This window comes from Dipodomys merriami, unplaced genomic scaffold (genome assembly GCF_024711535.1).
Source record: "Dipodomys merriami isolate MVZ:Mamm:240054 unplaced genomic scaffold, mDipMer1.0.p SCAF_1, whole genome shotgun sequence".
Taxonomy (NCBI): domain Eukaryota; kingdom Metazoa; phylum Chordata; class Mammalia; order Rodentia; family Heteromyidae; genus Dipodomys; species Dipodomys merriami.
In genome coordinates, this window is record NW_027202270.1 from 49,730,645 (window position 1) to 49,751,333 (window position 20,689).

At 34.9% G+C, this 20,689-nt stretch overlaps 1 protein-coding gene across 6 annotated transcripts in view; it reads left to right on the forward strand.

Moving 5' to 3' along the window:
- Positions 1–20,689, forward strand: part of LOC138826555 (sodium channel protein type 3 subunit alpha) — a 115,732-nt gene that overhangs the window by 75,356 nt on the left and 19,687 nt on the right. For all 6 annotated transcript variants that reach the window (XM_070021818.1, XM_070021819.1, XM_070021833.1 and 3 more), the window contains 6 exons: positions 1,730–1,903; positions 2,062–2,418; positions 4,575–5,045; positions 16,356–16,473; positions 17,550–17,704; positions 18,524–18,697. In XM_070021818.1, the coding sequence (XP_069877919.1) occupies positions 1,730–1,903; positions 2,062–2,418; positions 4,575–5,045; positions 16,356–16,473; positions 17,550–17,704; positions 18,524–18,697 (1,449 nt within the window). The remainder of the gene's footprint in view (positions 1–1,729; positions 1,904–2,061; positions 2,419–4,574; positions 5,046–16,355; positions 16,474–17,549; positions 17,705–18,523; positions 18,698–20,689) is intronic.

Here is a 20,689-nt window from a genome sequence, read left to right on the forward strand (position 1 = left end):
AAAATTGCTGTCGCATAAAGAAAGAAAACATGAAATCTAGAACTGAGTGTTTATTTTTACTGTTTTTTTTAAAGTAATGTGTAGTAACACCCCCAAATAGATGGATTTGTAATATGACCTCTGAAATAGACTTGCTTGGAGAAGCCTTCTGTATCAAGGGGCCAGTAATTCAGTAACCACTATTCAGTATCGGATTTAAATTGTGAATGGTGGAAGGTTTTCTTTTCCTGGAAATCCAGATTTCTTTCTTTTTCTTTTTTCTTTTTGAGTCCAGTCGTGGGGTCTGAACTCTGGGCCTGGGCGCTGTCCCTCAGCTCTTCAGCTCAAGGCTAGCGCTCTACCACTTGAGCCACAGCGCCACTTCCGGTTTCTTTCTTATGTGGTGCTGAGGAATCGAACCCAGGGCCTCAGGCATGCAAGACAAGTGCTCTACCACTGAGCCACCTTCCTAGCCCCTCCAGCTGATTTCTTTTTTTTTTTATTTTTATTTATTTTTATTGTGAAAATACTGTACAGAGGGGTTACAATTACATGGGCAAGATAATGAGTACATTTCTTATCAAGCATTGTAGCCTCCTCCTTTGTTTCCTCTTCCCATCCCTTCCCAGCTTCCCCCAGCCCCCCACTCAATCCTCCCTCCCCCACCAAAGTTGTAAATTTCGTTTTCGACATGACAACTTGTACTTCTTATTGTTGCAATGGGTCCGCCTGTATCCTTATTTAAACAACTTGTTTTTCCCCTTCCCCTCCACAAATTATACCAACATCAAATACATTGAAAGCAGGGGTTATACTTTGGGGGAGGGACATACAAAGCAACAAAGAAATCATCTTATAAATGCATTAGAAACAAGTGCATGAAAGAAAAAACTTTTGAATACATATCTTAGGGTTCATTTTCCTAACATCACCTTATCTGACCTTTTCTGCTTGACTCATACATATACTAGATATTGCAAATAAGAGAAACCATGGGACTTATGTTTCTTTGGGCTTGGCTTACTTCACTTAATATAATTTTTCCAAGTCTTTCCATTTCCTAACAAATGGGGCAATGTCATTCTTTCTGATGGAGGCATAGAATTTTATTGTGTATATATACCACATTTTCTTGATCCATTCATCTACTGAGGGGCATCTGGGTTGGTTCCATATCTTAGCTATAGTTAATAATGCTGCAATAAACATAGTTGTGCTGGTAGCTTTAGTGTGGTCTTGTTTGTAAACATTTGGGTAAATGCCCAAAAGTGGGATTGCTGGGTCATAGGGCAGCTCTATGTGGAGTCTTTTGAGGAACCTCCATACTACTTTCCAAAGTGGTTGAACAAGTTTACACTCTCACCAACAATGCAGTAAGGTTCCCTTCTGTCCACATCCCCTCCAGCATCTGTTGTTATTAGAGTTCTTGATTTTTGCCATTCTACCTGGGGTGAGGTAGTATCTCAGTGCTGTTTTTATTTGCATTTCTTTTATGGCTAGGGAGGTTGAGCATTTCTTCATGTGTCTATTGGCCATCCTTCTTTCTTCTTCAGAGAAGTTTCTCCAGCTGATTTCTTAAATAAGACAAATCCACTTCACAAAATACTACTTGAGTTGTATTTGTTAAATTTAAAACTCAGCTTTGTTTTCACTAGGTTTGGTGATCTTCTTTATATATTGTCTCTACGGATTCTGTCAGCTTTCAAGGTTTTCAGTGCCACTGAAGTGCCGCTCGTCTGTTTTCCTTCAGGTCTTCACTGGGATCTTCACAGCAGAAATGGTCCTCAAGATCATTGCCATGGACCCCTATTATTATTTCCAAGAGGGCTGGAATATCTTTGATGGGATTATTGTCAGCCTGAGTTTAATGGAACTTGGTTTGTCAAATGTGGAGGGATTGTCTGTACTGCGATCATTCAGACTGGTATTTGCCTGCATTCACTGTTTACACCCTATCGCTTCCTGTCATAACATTAAAATTGAAATGTGTATCCATATCACTACTATAGTTCCTTTAATGATATAATTATGAATAAGTAATATTGTGATTGTCATTGAGAGTATCTTTTCGTTGTATTATAGCTCCGGGTGTTCAAGTTGGCAAAATCGTGGCCCACGCTGAACATGCTAATAAAGATCATCGGCAACTCCGTGGGGGCGCTGGGAAACCTCACCTTGGTGTTGGCCATCATCGTCTTCATCTTTGCGGTGGTCGGCATGCAGCTCTTCGGTAAGAGCTACAAAGAATGCGTCTGCAAGATCAACGAGGACTGCACGCTGCCCCGCTGGCACATGAACGACTTCTTCCACTCCTTCCTCATCGTGTTCCGCGTGCTGTGTGGAGAGTGGATAGAAACCATGTGGGACTGCATGGAGGTGGCTGGCCAGACCATGTGCCTTATTGTTTTCATGTTGGTCATGGTGATTGGAAACCTCGTGGTAGGTATGAGTTGTGAATTCATAAATAAGGACTAGACTAGATGATAGGTAATAAGGTGACCTCACGGGTACAATCTTAGGTTACCTGGTAAATGACTTAGACTCAAATCCCGCCCACTGCATGACCATGAGCAAGTTACTCAATTTCTCTGAGGCTCAGGATTCCTATCAGTGACCCTGGAATAAGTGTGGTGGATTATGTAAACTCCTTCTGATGAAAATTTCAGAATCATAAATTTGTTATTTCTTTGATTTTTTCTTAGAGGATGATTAAAACATTCTTTATCAAGACATTCTTATTCTAATATTATTCTGATAAGAAATTCTCTGTTAATCCTAAGGAGAACTATTTCACACTGAACTTACTGCTTTTTACATGTTCATAGTATTTGCTTACTGAGAAATCTAGGTTTCATACCACCAAAGTTTGAAGAAAAATTATAATAAAATAGATTATTATATTTGAGCTTCAGGTTATAATTATTCTCCCCCTCCTTTTTGTGTATGTGTTCATGGGCTTCAACTCTGAGTTTAGGCACTGTTCCTGAGCTCTTCAGCTCAAGGCTAGTGCTCTACCACTTGAACCACAGAACCACTTCCAGCTTCAAGGTTATAAATATTCAAATAATTAAGCATGATACAAATCCAGGCACAGGTGGCTCATACCTGCAATTCTACTAAGGTGACTGAAATATGGGGATCATGGTTTAAAGAAAGTCCATGAAACCCTTATTTCTGAGTAATTACCACAATGGCCAGAAGTGGAGCTGTGGCTTAAATGATAGAGCACTAGCCTTGAGCAAAATAGATCAGGGACAGGCAAGATTTTTAAAAATACTGATTTTTACCATGACTCAAAGGCATTAATATAAAAACAGTTTATGTAGGTATGTGTTTTTATAATCACACTTTTTAGTCATGTGTGGACAAAATTCCTTTGAAGGGTAAATTTCAAATAACATCCCTCAAAGAACCCTAGCAAGATATCATTTAACCTATCATTTTTCTCAAAATAATAGATTAAAATGTTATAGAGTCTGAAAGGAATTCAATGTATAAAGGAATAAGTGGAGTTTCTTCTTTCTTTCTACAGTATAGCATACAGAAACTCAATAATTACATTTCAAGTTAAATATTTTCATAAATAAATTCTCTTTTACAAGAAATTGTGAATTATTTGTGCATTGCCATTGATTTTTAGTTAATTAATTTTCTCCTCTGTATCACAATGGTACGGAGAATTAGTATTTACATGACACAGGTCTAGCCTAAACCTCAGAATAATTATTGAGTTTTCTCTATCTGTTAAGCTCTTTGAACAAATACACTTCAAAAAGTAGTTGATAGGAAATGTTTTAAACCTTATATAAATTTCATTTGGAAGTTTCTGCTACTATGTGTTGCAGCCATTGGACCAACAGAATTTGTATTTCAAGAATAGTGTTTGTAAGGGTAGATGAAGCAAGAGAAGGAAGAATGCTGTTAAGAATTCAATATATATACTAAAAAAACAAAAAAGTAAAGTAAGGGTCTGGGTGAGAATGTCGATATGGGTGACACTGGTCAAGTATTGATATCGTGCTTTGTTAAATGGCAATTCTTATGTACAACTACATGAGGAAAATGAACAAAAAAGTGCTTGCTAAAGAAGAATATTGTTTTTATATATATCAAGTTATTAAATAAAATATTACTTATACAAATGAAGGTAGACAAAGTAAAGCTAATAAAGTAAAATGATTAAGCTGTAAAAAACCTTTTGTTCTCTTTGAAGAACACCTTGAGCTCACTTTGAGCTCACCTTGAGCTGAAGAGCTGAGGGACAGGGTTCAAGCCCCACGACGGACAAAAAAAACCAAAATCTCCAAAGCATAAAAGTAGGTTTTGTTTTTCACTATAAGCCTAAGTAGAGACACTAAGTCTCAGGAGATCTGCTTTTCTGTTTTTCTTCTCAGTGGGGAAATAGAGGTGCCTGGCTTATCATTTGCCTTTCTACAAGGTAAAATTGATCAGAGTCTTTGAATAGCATGTAATTTCAACAGAGGCTGAAATATAATAAGCATTCAAGAAGAATTTGTTAAAATCTTTATGTATAATTTAATATTAACACAGAACTTTTTTTCCTTTCCTTTCTTTTCCCTTTCTTATTCTTCTAGGTTCTGAACCTCTTTCTGGCCTTATTGTTGAGCTCATTTAGCTCTGACAACCTTGCTGCTACTGATGATGATAATGAAATGAACAATCTCCAGATTGCTGTGGGAAGGATGCAAAAGGGAATTGATTATGTAAAAAATAAAATATGGGAGTGTTTTCGCAAAGCTTTTTTTAGAAAGCCCAAAGCTATAGAAATCCATAAGGACAACAAAATGGAGAGGTGCTTGTCCAACAACACTGGAATTGAAATCAGCAAAGAACTGAATTATCTTAAAGATGGAAATGGAACAACCAGTGGTGTAGGTACTGGAAGTAGTGTGGAAAAATATGTAAATGATGAAAATGATTACATGTCATTCATAAACAACCCCAGCCTCACCGTAACAGTGCCAATTGCTGTTGGGGAGTCTGACTTTGAAAATTTAAATACTGAGGAGTTCAGCAGTGAGTCAGAACTAGAAGAAAGCAAAGAGGTAAGGATGCTTTTAAGTTTGCATTTCCTATGATACACACACACTGTGGTTATTCCTGATGTTAATGTGCATTATTAAAAAGCAATATTATGTTGAGAACTTAGCTCAATGGTAGAATATCATATGCTAGGGACTATTTCAATCCCTGGCACTGAAATATCAGTAATAGTGAAGTCATAGGGTAATGTTGGGAAATTATGAGAAATTATGGGTACTCTATATATAAATATTCAGCTTCTTATAGTGAATCACGCTTGTGAAAAATTAGTAAGCTTGTCTTCTTGAGAATTTGAGGGCCAATTTCAAATGTGACCTTGTATAAAAAAGAGAAACTAGTTAATACATTCTATGCCGCATTATATTATGCTCTTTAGACAAATCAGTAGTCTGTTTTATTGATAATTGTGCTGGGTTTATCTCCTTATTGTCCATATTAGACTTTTACTTTAAATGTGGAAGTTTTGTATAATCTCTGTTCATCTCTGCAAGTTTTATTCATGGGTGTGATGAGTTATTTATAGAAGCATTAAAATTATTGGGAAAATGAAAGTAGTACTGAGTTAATTCCATCCCATCAGGAATGGATAAATCTATAAAGTCTTCCAGATTAACTAAAAAATACTAAGATATACTTAAAAAAAACTGCACTTCAGGATTAGGGTTGGATAATAGATGGAAAACCTGCTCTTACGATAGTATTCTTTATTGTTGATGGAAGGGAGAAAGAGAGTGGTGGAGGGAGAGAAGGGGTGAATGGAAAGAGGCAAGGAGGGAAAGAGAGAGGAAGGGAAGAGGGGAAGTTGTTGATACTGTATTAAAACTCCTAGGGTAGCAAAATGGTAGTAATTCTTCAATTCTGTTTTGTGGTAAAAAGATTAAAACCTTTGGCTATTATTTGTGGATTTCTAGTACACCAATCAGAATTACTTCAGATTTACAGAATTACAACAGATGGAGTCAGGAAAGACATGTTTTAGCTTGAGGGTATAATGCTGACACCATGTGCCTCAGACCAATACTGTCTGATTTTGTGAGAACAATTTGGAAGTTTCCCTTTTAAAATATGTGTACCAACAAAATTGGTCTGAAATTCCTATAATAAGTAGCTGACATTGCAACTCATAGTTGTCTGATTTCCCACATACTTCAGAGTTAATGATGTGTCATGATACTAAATATTAAAATACTTTGAAAAATGTTTCTAAAAATGAAGTACTAGTACTCTTTCTTTGAATTATACTTGAAGTCTGCTTAGCAAGTTCACTGCTATGTTATCTGGCTCATTCTAAGCTTTCAAAACTAACTTTATTTTTCCATAACCTCACAAAGATTTTAGATGAAACACCAATTAATTAGCAAGCTAATAATGTTTATTATGAATTTGGCAGTCTACTGTATTCTCAGGGTAAGGAAGAGTTAATGAAGAATGTTAACACACAAATCTACTCCAGGGAAATCTCCACATATTTAACTAACACACTTTGCAGAATCCCTAAAAATCTATCTAAATGCTTAATCCTAAAATGTCTAAAATTATAAACAGGAGAGATAAAATTAAAGTAGGTGTCAAAGTCTGAGTCAAATGTAGATGAACAGAAAGCAGAAATCTAGAAAATAAAAATCAGAGAGGAGAGTGAGGCCTAGTATTAAAGTGGAGAATATAGTAGAAAATACATTTGAGAGGGTTGGGTATGTCAGATGGCAAATGTTCAAGTAAGTTAGAGTGTAGAATTAATAGTACAGTCAGTTTTTTAGAAGTTTTTTTCTCTTGAAATACAGGAAGCCAACAAGAAAGTATAATATGAAATAATCATTTGATATCCAAGGGCAAAACAGCCTAGATTGAAAGATACTTTGGGGAATGTAACAAAAACATTTGATAGCAATGAGATGATAAAGTCTGAGCTAGGGTAAAAAAGCAACTGAGACTGACAATTTAACAAACCTAAAATATCAGACATTGGAAAAAATGAAAATACATCACTGTTTGAAATGTTCCTTTCATAAAGCTTACCAGATTTATTTGAACTAGATTTCATCAAGATTACCAGATTTATTTTATTGAGGTACATGACTGACTCTATATCCATATATTCAACATCTAGGCAGTAAATCAACCAGGGACAAAAACTATCATGTAAAAACACATCTATGCTTAACATGTACAGAATTTTCTTCTTTTTGTTCCCTAAAATACAATATAACAACTATTGACATAACATTTCATTGTATTAATTTTTGTATTAGTCACCATAAATGATCTAGAGATGATTTCAGGTATCATGAGTTATGTTTTGGTAATGCACAAATACAAGGGCAGTTTTCAGGTACCAGCGCACCTGCTGATGTGGGTATTTGTAGGGGCTGGGGAATGACTCCTCCACAGATACCAAGGCGTGACTGTGCTGAAGAAGCAATAGAACAGAGAACTGAGGCCTGGATGGGAAATCAGAGTTGAAAACAAACTTGATGTTGTAGATTTTATAGTTAATGAATACCAAGGTCTATGACACGGTCTTCATGGATAGTAAATGTCTTCATTTCCTTCTTCCAAGCAGTTTCTAAAATACTTCAGTTAACTTCAAAAGGTCCCCAATCATTTCTTTTTAATAGCTCACACATCACAAATTTGAAATATTGAGATACAATTTCTTGATCTATTATCAAGACTTTGAAAATATCGGTGAGCTAAAAAATGTCCTTTTTGAGTGATTTTAGAACCAATCTATTATATATTAAACTAATTTTGTATACATGAAATGTGATTACGGAATGTAGTAAGATTGCTTAAAATACAAAGATTTACTAGAGGAAAATCATCAAAGTGAAAATATTTTGACAAAACTGGTTTAAAAATTCAAATGATATTGCTCAGTAATTATTTTTTTTTAATTGTATTTTATTTTATTTGAGAACATACTGTACAGAGGGGCAACAATTACATGGGCAGGATAATGCATACATTTCTTACCAAGCATTGCAGCCTCCTCCTTTGTTTACCCTTCACTTATTGCTCAGTAATTATTAAATTGAACCATATATTTTATATTGATAATCTATTTAAGTTAGTGCCTAACAAACCCCAGATGTAACAGGACAATTCACATTTAGATTCACAGAAAGTAGAGTTTTAAGGAGTAAAAGCAAAAAATGGCATGTTCTATCAGGTGGATTTACATAAATTGTAGGTAAATACAGTTTGATCTGAAATTTTCCCGAAGTACTAACTTTAAATATGAGTCCTATTTCAGATACATACTTACTTCAGCTGGGTTATTCTTTTTTTTTTAAGTTCATATATAGTCAGACACACACACACACATTGTGAAGGAATGTTTTAGTCCATGCTTCTTAGTTTGTGTGTATGTGTGTGTGTGTGTGTGTGTGTGTGTGTGTGTGTTTTACCACGAGAGCAGCAGAACATGGAGCAATGCTTTGAGGAGCACAGGATGTCTTTTGTCTTTCCTGACAAAGGGAGCAATCGGTCATACGGGCTAAACCCAACTGGGTTGTACATTTTTCACTGAAAAGCAAAATTGCCCCCAAATTATATAAATTTTCTGTCTTAAGAGGCAATAATAAATTAATAATCAATTTAGATAGTATTTGAAAACTCCAGCTACTCTATTGTTTCCTTTTTTTCCAATAATAACACATGGCTAACAAGTACAGCCAAAGACACTTGACCCTTGAATGTTTTTAAGAGATTAAAATGTGGATTGCTGTAATTCAACATATGATATACAATATTACATAAATGTATGAGCATTGTATCTGTATAGATATATACCACTCCTGTAAATAGGCTGGCATAAAAGTAAATATAAAGCTTATGCATGAAGAAACTGTAAGGTAGTTGAAGGTGGGGATTTTTTTAATCTTAGATAAACTTAGAGATATATTATTAATCTTGTGAGAAACAAATATAGAGTTTTGTCTGATTTTGCATTTTTAAAGTTGAAGTTATAATTTACTCGGCTCTTTACATAAGTTTAGATCTTTATACAATAGCTCTTAACAGTTTTATTTGAAAGATGGAGAAAAAAAATGGGTTTAACAGTCGTTAATTATGGTTGAATTCCGAGCTCAGTCTATCAATATCATACTATGACCCTCACTGCTTACCCTTCTTACTTCTCACAGGGGTAAAATCAAGCTGGAGCCATCAAGAATGCAGCTCTGGGGTTTTTTAACCAGCCAGAGACTCGTGACACCACTTTTGCCCAGGTTACCCAAGCAAGTTGTACATGTACAATCACTTTCTCAATGACTTTTGACTGGCCTGCATGCTACTCGGCTACATTCCTTCCCCTGCCGTGGCAAGGAAGTGCTAGACTGGCGCAGCTGCTCTGTGCTTAGCGTGTGACACTTCACAGCATGGTCAGGCGAGACTGGCAGTCCCAACATCTTATTCAGCTCTGCTAATGGGCTTTCCAGTTCAATCTCATAGACTTTAAAAAGCAATAATTGCATGCTCTATAGAGGATTTATACTATTTTGAGGCATAATAGAAATGTGTAAGATTCAGTATAGTCTAGGACTTAAAAGAGCATGCAATTTTTATTTTTCTGCTTCAATTTCATTAAAATAAGACCACAACTTTTTGTTGATGATTCAGCCCTTATATATATGTATATACATATATAAGCTATATCACCAGAATGAACCTCATAAGTTTGTTTTTTTAATGGCAATGTCACTTTTAGGTCATTATTTTCAGATCTGTGACTACAATTGTCAACCTAACAATTCTTGTGCTCCAGATTAAAATGTTTGTTTCGTGTTTAAGGAAGAGGCTTAGTAAAAGAGGAGAGTGATCCTAAGTTTTTGGAGAAGGGCCACAGTCTGTATACGCATTTGGGCACCACATATCTTGGATATTTGGTAGTTTAGGAAAGTTAAATCAGGTGTCTGAAAACTTAAAAAAGACATTGATTATCATTGTAATTGAAATAAGGGAACTATCTACTATGATGAGGGAAAACAAAGTATCTTGATCATTGATTGGCCTAGTGAACTTAGTTTTGATTTGGAATTTCTTTCATATACATTGATTTCTTCTGAAATGTCCTACCTCAAACTAACATGGAATGTTTATTATTTTGAGGATTAATTATTATACTTTCATAAGGAGAAAATGATCCCTCCTAAGACTATTTTAGCTGAATGAATTAACTAAGATTTTAATCCCTTGAGTGACTTTCTTCTGTTGAACTACTACCCTACTGGAATCTCAACCAGTATAGGAAATTTATGAAGCGAAAGTATAAGGTTCACATGTATTGAGCCATTTCAAGACTATTGGTGTAAACAAACATCTAATTGGAGATTGAAATTGTCTCCAAGTTTAACTTATATGTACATGCATTTTTTCTTAGAGAAAATTAAAAATTACTGATATAATACAACCAATTGAGAAATGCAATTGCTAACTAAAAACAGATTTAAAAAACAATCCTTAGTGATTTGTGCAGTTTTCACTTATCACTACTGTAGTTGTCAAACTACATTATTAGTCATGGAAGAAAATCTGATTTCCCTTCTCTATAAAACAGAATAAAATGAAATGATGCTGGCAAGCTGGCTTTTACACCATGTTTATCACAGAATGCCCTCCTTTTTGAAGCTTTTGTAGAAATTATGAAAGTACATGTTTGACTAAGGTCCTGAGCATAAGGCTTTCTAGAAAAGGTGCTGTGCTGTTTTGAGACTTGGAAGAGCAACAAGACAAGGACTTTAGCTCTCAATCTCTGCCAGTGTTTCAGAATGTCCTTCCGAGAGTCACAGATGGGGATGTGAATAGACGTTGTAACATTTCAACCTTCAGTGAACTATGTTGGTGCCTTAGTAGCTTTCTGCTGAATAAAACCAATTAAGTCTGGTTCTGATGGAAATTGTTGTACCCCTTCTCAAGATAAATGGCCTTTTGCTTTTGCTTTCTTGACGCTCTTTGGCCCTGCTCTTCAATTTCCACATAATGACTTTCTGTTTCATATATCATGCTCTTATTAAGGCTATTTTTAGAGGGGAAAAAAAAGCACTACGGGTGTTGTACATTTAACCATATGTCAGAAAAAAGCCAGCTGGTGGCAGTTTATATTTTTAATCACTCAATAACTGATCACAAAATAAAAGGAGCTATTTTGTTATATTCTTCTTGTCCTGGACAAGCATCCAACTAGATTCCGTATGTGGCTGCCGGTAATTCAAATGAAATATCCTAAGTCAAGTTATGGCTCTGCATATCCAAAACATCAGACTAAGGCCCTGGTCGTATGTGTGACCAAAAGATTTTCCTCTTCTACTAGTAAGACAAACTCCTGAAAAAAATTATAGAGGAGATGGCTAGATTTTAAAGGCAATCTGTAATGGCTGAATCTTTTATTTTGTCTCTTGAATCATACAGCAATTTGTGAGAGCCAAACATTTGAGAGCTGACTGAAAATAAATGAAATGTGAGCGCATTTCAGTGGAAGTAGGCCAGTTGCTAACATTCTCTTCAAGTTCTGGAAGTTAAAATTCATTCTTTAATTGGGTAAAAAAAAATCAAGAGCACTATTTGTCACAAGGGGAAATTTATACATAAGGTCATGTTGCTATGGGTGTGGGGAATGGTTCCATGGCCTTTTCAATTGCTAATTCTGTCATTTCTTATTTGAAGGAACCCATTCCTCTAAGTGGTGGTTGTGGTTAACCTTCTCAAGTACCATGTGTCTGAGAGCATGGTTCTTGGGTCAGTATGCAATTTCCACGGCATTGCGCCAGGCTTCTGCTACAGCCAGGCATGTTTTCTGCGGCTGAATTAGCCCTGGAGAATGTTGCATCTTAAAACCTGCTTTCCAGTGTTCATTTGTAGAGCATACGCCATCATCCCTCTGTAGACTCAATTTGTTTCTACAAGGGATGGAAAAATCTAAACTTAAGTGCCATGAAATATTGAAGGCGTTAGGAAGATAATAGTATAAGCAAGCAAGTTTGGACTTGTACTATGTGATTTTTTTAATATGAAAGTTTTCTTTCTACTTTTAGCTAGTTCAGAACAAGTAGTAAGTTTGGTTATTTAGCACAGGCATCAAGTTCCTTAATATGATACATTTCATTTCAGGTTTCTTTGATTTTTGTAAAATTTTATGTCATATAGTAACAGCTATGGCAGTATAAAGTAAGTTATCATTTGTGTCTATCACCAGTTGCTTGCTTTTAAGTCAGTTATATGTTTTAAAATCTTATGAGTAATTTTGTTATGTCTTTAGTAAGTGTAACACAAACTACCCTCTACTAAAGTAATTAATGTTAATGTTAATTTATAGAATTAACAAAAATTGCTATTATGTTGATGTACAGAATTTTAAAAGATTAAATAGTTATGTAGAGCATAACTTAGTGACTTAGAAGCACAGTAATGAACATAAGCAATATATATTGAATATGCAAGAGATTTCCATACGGTGTTTCCCAATCAAATTCAACCTCTCTATCACTTTCCATCATCTTCTCTTCTTAAAACCACTTCAACGGATTCAGTGTTCTATTCTCATGCATGCCTATAAGGTACTTCAACCTTATTTCAACCTTCAACCTTATATTCAACCTTCATCCTTATATTCAACCTTTACCCCCTCCATCATTTTCTTCCTTCCTACTATTAACTATGTCCCAATTGAAGCTTTTATACATTCCTGTCATTTATTTTCTTTAGTGTATATTAATTTACAGAGGAATCCTACCATGATATTTCAACATATACATACATTATACTTTGGTAAAAATAATGCCCTCTTCAGTAAACTTTATGCAAGCAATGTCTGTGGCATTGAAGCTCATGTATTGCATAGGTGATATAATTGATAGAAACCCAATTTAAACTTCAGATCATTAATGTGAATAGAAGCACAACTTTTGAAATGTCCATAGTTCATATAATAATACATAACATCATATAAAATATATGAATACTACCCTTTGATTTAAAAAATGTGGCCTATTGGCTAAAAAAAGTGTAGTGGCATTTCTGATTGCTGCAGTTAAACAATGAATTCCACTTGAAGAGAGCTGACCTTGTGTTAACCTCATAGGGAAAAAGGAATCTCATGAAACACTTGTTAACAAAGAGATCACTTGCCTATCACTTTTCCTCTTTGCTCATGAAGTTCTTAGAGATTGGAAACATATCCTCTGAAAATTCTCTTGGGAGTTTCCCAGAGTCTGAGCTTACAAAGCTTATGAATCTTAGCTTAAAAAGCTTATCCTCATTATCAGAAAAAAAGTCTGGATAGCATTGAAACAATTTTTCCTATAAATAGATTCTTAGCAAGGTACTGGTGGCTCATTTCTGTAATCCTAGCTACTGAGGAGGCTGAGATCTGAGGATCATGGTTCAATGCCAGCCCTGGCAGGAAAGTCCCTGAGACTCTTATCTCCAATTAACCACTACAAAGCCGGAAGTGGCATTGTAGCCGAAGTGAGAGGACCCTGGACTTGAGCAAAAGAGCTCAGGGTCAGCACACAGGTCTGTGTTCAAGCCCCACGACTGACAAAAAAAAAAAAAAAAAAACCAGATTCTTTTCCTGGAGAGAAGGGCAGTATGGGGGTAGGGTCTTTCCCTTCTCTGATTTCAAATGACATTGGCTTCAGAGTTCCATGGAGACAGAGGTGAACTAATTGAATACTGTCCCTCTCTACGTCAGTGTATCCAAATATGTAGTGTTATCACAGAGCTAACTGGGATAGTATGATTATTCACACACAAACATGTTAGTGACATTCACAAATGTTTGTAATCTAAAGAAAATTAGTAACAAAATCTGTCATCCATACTTGGTAAACTGTTGATTGAACTTTCATTCTCCTTTCTGGCTCCTATACTGTGTATTGTGAATCATTGGTTTTAAGTAAGTATTGTAATTAAATATGTGACACCAGTAGTAGAATATGTGACAATCATAATGTGAAAATTAAACAATTTCCATTTATGAAGGGTAAGTATATTTTCTAAAGTTTTCAAGCTGAAAAGCATATAAGTCTGTGAGTTTATACATATAATGCTTATGACTTTCTTCTCTCATACTTCCTTGTTTGGCATCTGACACAATTTGGAAATGTATGTTTTTACATTAAATTATTATTGATAAAATAATTTCTATTTAATAAGAAAATTCATTTTCTAATCCAAGTAGATAATTTCTGTTAAGGCCATTTCTGAGTGTTATGTACTATAAGAGATGAGAGATAAAAGTGTTCAGCTATCATAATTTTCTCTAGAAAAGTAATATAAAGTACATTTACTGTTTAACTCTTCATGAACTTGGCATAACTACTGAGTGGCATTTTATACATGGTGATGTACTGGATCTTTTTATATACTGTATATGTGTTTATTTGTTATATATGTATAAATATATGTGTGTGTTCATCAACACACACATATATATGTACATGCACATATATATGCTATATTTTACCAAAAGGAGCAAGTATAATTAACTAAATGAACTATAGAATTTGCTGGAAATAGCATGCAAGAAAGAGACTCTGTGAAAAAAGGTGTTCTATGCTTAAAAAATGGTCAGAATAATATTGATGGTCAGGAAAATATTGATGCACCTGAATTAGCTGAGGAAGAAGATAAATCATGGATTTTGTGAATAGCATCTCAAACTAATTTCATGTCATACTGGTGTTATTTTTGAAGTGTCTGTAATTGCTGTCTGTCACCAAAAGCCATAGTGTCCAACTTATAAATCATCAATGAAATTGGAAGAATAAACTGCTGAGACCAAGTCATTTTTCTTGATTATTCCAAACGCTGTTATGATTATGCCCAGTCATTGCTTCTCTAAGCTTTATTAAAAAAAGAATGAATATACCCTATGTGCAAGAAGCAGAAAAATACTAGGAGAAAATTTGTCTGTGCTTCTCTGGTTTTCAAAAAGTAAAGGAATTTCATAAAAATTTCTATTCTCTAACAAGCCTAAGAACCATCAGACACAATGATGACCTAGCTTTTCTTTTCAGCAAACTCCACAGTAGAAGGAATTATACTGTGGAATTATATTTTGACTTGAAATCATTCTCATAATATATTTATTTGGATATGATTAATATCACTTTCAAAGTCACACCATGGCAAGTATTATCTGGACATTACTCTTCAATTTTAGTTCACATTATAAAATATTAAGCTCACATTGACATTATGATTTCAATAAATCAGAAAAATTTGAGCTAAATTTCTCCCAATATGGCCTGTCATTAGCCCTTTTTAAAATAGGACGTTAACTCAGGAGGCTAGGACTGAGTGCCTTTCACACTGAGCTACTGATGTTCATAATGGGGGCTTCAAAATCATTCACATGCCCATGAGCTGTTCTTTCATCCTGAATGCATTACACCTCCTGCTTGTGCTGTGTGTCATCACGTCTTTGTACACTTTTCACAAAGCATCACACATTCATGATGTCTTCTTGACTGATCTTAGGAAACTTATTAGATCTTTATTCTTGTACCATTAAAGTGTCCTGTTTCACCATGCTGCAGTGATTTGTTTAAAAGAGAAATTTGCAGCCTGATCACATGTTGAATATAAAAAAGACCTCCTCTACAGATTCTAGGTGATGTCATTTATGAAGACATTTCCATTGCATTTAGAATTCTTCAGCAAGTGTTAGATTCCTTTATGCAGTTATAAAAAGGGAGAAGGAATGATCCATCACTTTGTGCTAGTAAAGTAAGGAGAAAATTATGTAAGCCAGAGAAAAATATAGCTCAAAGTTGAAATATAATGACTGCGACTAATGTTAACGTGCTCCCTTTTGAAAATTACAGAAACGTGGACAGCACTTAGAAACAACCGGTAATGTTCTGTGCCCTCTGAAAATTTCTATCTGAAGAGGTGCAAGTTATAGCTTGATTTGTTGCATTTAATTAATATAATCATGAGTAGATGTTAACATAATAAGTTCTTCTCAAACTATTTTTGGGTTAGCCAGAATATTAATGTTATCAGGTTATTTTCCTATGGCATTCATGCATAAATGGAGATGATAAAACAAATTAATCAGTATGATCAACCCTTTCAAATCATCTATAGTAACTGCTGTTTAACCTTTATTTGCTTGAATGAGGTAACTCGTCACATTGTTGTGATTAGTAGAAATTTAATTATGTGAAATTATTAGTATAAAATCATCAGTATCACTACTCAAGTCAAATGCAAGTACTATTATATTTTGCACTGTGGGAGAGCATTTCCCAATTATTTGAATAAATGGGAACAAAATTCACATCTTGGAAATGGAATTGTGTTTCCAGAAATTAAATGCGACCAGCTCATCAGAAGGAAGCACAGTAGATGTTGCCCCACCCCGAGAAGGTGAACCTGAAATTGAACCTGAGGAAGACCTTAAGCCAGAAGCTTGTTTTACTGAAGGTAAATCAAATAATAGGATGTGAGAAAATCTCCCATCAGTCCTTCCAAATGTTTTCGAGGGAAGTATTTAAAACAGTGAAGACAGGCTTATCTTTGTTTTTCTCATTTCCTCTAAATAAAATTTATGTTTTCAGATTGTTCAATAGCAGAAACTATTCCTGGAAAAAAATAAGAGAATAGAACTTAAAAAAAACCCTTCACCCTATAGAATGCAAGAATACAGATCCTAAGATCTATTTGTCACTCTAAAATGTCATGTCACTGATAATTGCAATCCCTTCTGAATATATCACTGATTATGTGATTTGATTTCTAGGGGCTATGGTAATGGCATCGCACCTCCTATAATTTCAAATGTGATTATTTTGTGCAATGCCCAGAGCTGTTTGGAGAGGACTTTGGCAGGGGGAGTCACAGTTGTTCTTGCAGTAACACTTCCAGCAAAATGTACACAAATCAGTAAAGATTTATTGACTCATCATAATTGGATTTAATCTGATGAGTGGTAGCACAGAGAGTAAAAGCAGAACAGCAAAGAGAAGTGAAAAAATAATGCAAAATCTTAGGTGGCAGAAGACAAAGGAATTAGGAGATACTGACTGGCAAGATGAGTCATGGCGAGACTAAGAAAAGCACTGAGGCTGAAAATAAATTAGCTGGAGAATATTGACAGCAGCTATTACCTGGAAAGACAGTGGGGTTTTCTATGATTGAAGAGGAGGAAATCGAAATTTAGAATTGCATGAAAATATGAATAAACTTAAACCTGTGGGTTTGCCCCTATCTTGAGATTTTCTTGCAGCAAAGAAATTCTGATGTCTATTGAAATATATACATATGTATATATTGAAGCAAATATGAGTAAAGAAGTTTCTTATATTCTAAGTGTATAAGCCTAACAATATTTTATTGCGTGGGAGAAATGTTGGAGGAGACAAGGGAAGGACACAGCCAGGTACCCCATAAAATGCTGAACTGGGGTTGGGGTGGAGAGGGAGCAAGAAATTTTATGCTTTTCCTATTTAGAAATAAAATATATTTTTTCTGTTTTGTTCCATTTAACCACTGCGTTTTAGGATGTATTAAAAAGTTTCCCTTCTGTCAAGTAAGTACAGAAGAAGGCAAAGGAAAGATTTGGTGGAATCTTAGGAAAACCTGCTACAGCATTGTAGAGCACAACTGGTTTGAGACTTTCATTGTCTTCATGATTCTTCTCAGCAGTGGTGCTTTGGTAAGTAAAACGCATGCTGGGCAGATTCAGGCTCCAGTGAAGAAGCTCATTCCAATAAAATTCCAGAAATATACACCAAGTTTAAGAATCAAAAGAGAAGTGATATCTGTTGTCTTGCAGAACTGAGTACTCTATGCAAAATTCTGTTGGAAACAAATCAGATGAAACAGCCAGATGGAATTTTTCATCTGGTGTTTATCTAGCAGATGTTTTTCCTCACTGAGACAACCATTTGCAGAAACATTGTGTGGCTACATTACCTTCCCTGTCAAATGCCATCTAGTTTTCCCTAATAATTATGTTAACATTAATGGATGAAAATTGTATCTTGCTTTCTTCGTGTGTAATCAACGTTCCCTCAAAATAAGCTAGATCATTCAGTGAATGAAAGAAAGTAATATTGGAATAAGCATATACTACCCTTAGAGCCTCTAGTTATTTTTTAAATTCATGTCATTTCACTGAAAGTCTTTGTAGTAGTAATTGAGATAGACACTCGAGGGAGTAAAATTTAGGGATTAACATCAATAATGAGAAGACATTGTACAAAAGGAAATATACTCATTACCTGATTCATGTAATTTTAATCCCTCTTTACATCACTTTTAAAATAACGGTAAAAATAAAGATGTTGACATTTCCTTTCCAATATTTTCCTAGTTAGTCTTAGGCTTTAGATTTTTTTCAGTTTTTCAATGTCTGTATGATACTTGTCAATACTTATCAAATTATTTCTTTGTACTCAATATATGTTAAGCACATTAGAAGTATTTAAGGGAGTCAAACCATCAAGATAATTAACATTATATTTATTCTCAGGCTTTTGAAGATATATACATTGAACAGCGAAAGACCATCAAAACCATGCTAGAATATGCGGACAAGGTCTTCACGTATATATTCATTCTGGAAATGCTTCTCAAATGGGTAGCTTATGGGTTTCAAACATATTTCACTAATGCATGGTGCTGGCTAGATTTCCTGATTGTTGATGTAAGTATACAGAATTATTTCCATAAAATTATTCTTAAAATATCCAAGTTTAACTAAAACCTTGACAGAACCTAGTTTTATTAATGCTGACACAGCTGTACAGGGATTTTATTTTTAGTTACAATAAATTCACCAATGCTGAATGTCTCTCAGGAAGAGTAAAGCAGAATGGGTTGTTTCTTACTACCAGCAGACAGTTCATTTTTTTTTATGTAGAGAACATTAAAATAAGTAACATAAATAGTATTGTTAATTGACATATCTAAGCACTTAGCTTATTAACAGTTCAACAAAGTACCACCATAGGTGATGGGGAAAAATCATCACAGCTTTGGGCCAGAAATGGTCAGAACTGGACGTTCCAACCATACTGGGCCACATGAAACTAAATAGGATTAATGTAACCCATTTTCTGTATTTCTTAAGCTATGTACCTCAGAGATAGCAAAATACTCGCTCCCACTTTTTGTGTCAGTAATGGGGCTTGAACTCAGTGCATGGGCACTATCCCTTACCTTTTCAAGGCTAACACTACCACTTGAGCTGCAGTTCCACTTCTGGCATTTTGGTGATTAATTGGAGATAAAAGTCTAATGGATTTTTCATGTTGGTTTCAAACCACATCCATAGATCTCAGCCTCCTGAGTAGCTAGAATGAAAGGAATGGTCCACCAGTGCCCAGCTACTTCCATTTTTAAATCAGTAGTTAGATAAAATAGTAGCTAATAATATCTTTACCATGCAGAGTTAGGTGTAGATCCGCTCTAAGTCTGATTACTCTGTGGTGAGTAGTCATAGAAATAGTGCAATTATCTGACTTGCAGCCTATTTTTTTTTATTTCAAATGCAGGAAAGGCACTTGGGCAAACTGATCCTCATCTGGTTCTGTGATAATGTATTGTGGGGGCTTCATAGCTTTTCCCCAAAGCAAAGATCTTCAAGCACTATCCCTGTTTCCTAGCAATCATGAAGTACTTTATTTTTAACTCTCACACTTGCCAGTATGAACAAATAATTGCTGCATGTGTATATATTCATTGTTTTGTATCATCTTTGACAAGTCTGGGTCTGTCAAAGATGTATTGTCTTCCATATCACAAGAATGTGCCCACAGTTTTGGAACCAAATGTAGGTAACCTCTTGAGTTCATGAAAAATCTGTTGCCATTTCTATTAGATTGGATTAGATACATTCAGAATAGTATAGTAGTGGTAGATTGTCAGGATGCTTTTTTTAAAAAATTATTTTTTGTTTGGTCTTTTTGTGCTCATAACAGTTCTTGAATGAACTATAGCTGGTACTTTAACACTTGAACCCTTCTTCCAGTCAGGTACTTTGCTGGTTAACTGGAGGTAAGAGTCACACAGATTTTTTTCTCTCCAGGTAAAAAACAACAATAAGAATATTCTCATTGGTCATCTTATTTTAAAAGATAATCTTATTAATTTAGCTATGCATTTCTATAATCATTTATTTTTTAAAATATGACTTTTATTCTCCAACTGTGGTATTTCCTTAAACCCCAAACCCAGACTACCAACTGTTTCCTAGATAATATCTATACATACCTCTCTCTATTTTTCCCTCCAAACATGAATTTCTTCATGCATTCCTTCTTGAGTCATGTAGAAATATATGCGTGATGTTTAGCCAAGTCCTGTCTCAGCCTCACTCTTCTACCTCTCGTAGCCAATCAATAAGCAAGGTCTCTTCTATGTTACCAATTAATAAACAAGTTGATGTGTTGGTGTTACTCTCTAGCACTATACCAACACTATTTATTTACTGGGCCAAAATATGGCCTTCTAATTGTGTTCCTTGCCTCCAGTCACAGCCTCATCAATTGTTTCCTATGGGAAGATCCACATGAACCTTTCTCTTTTTCAAGTACTCTCCAAGGGATGCATCTCATGAGTCATCATGCTAACTATTGAGAATATCGACAGATATGGGTTCTCATTTGTACTGATAGTAATACAGTGATTGTACTGA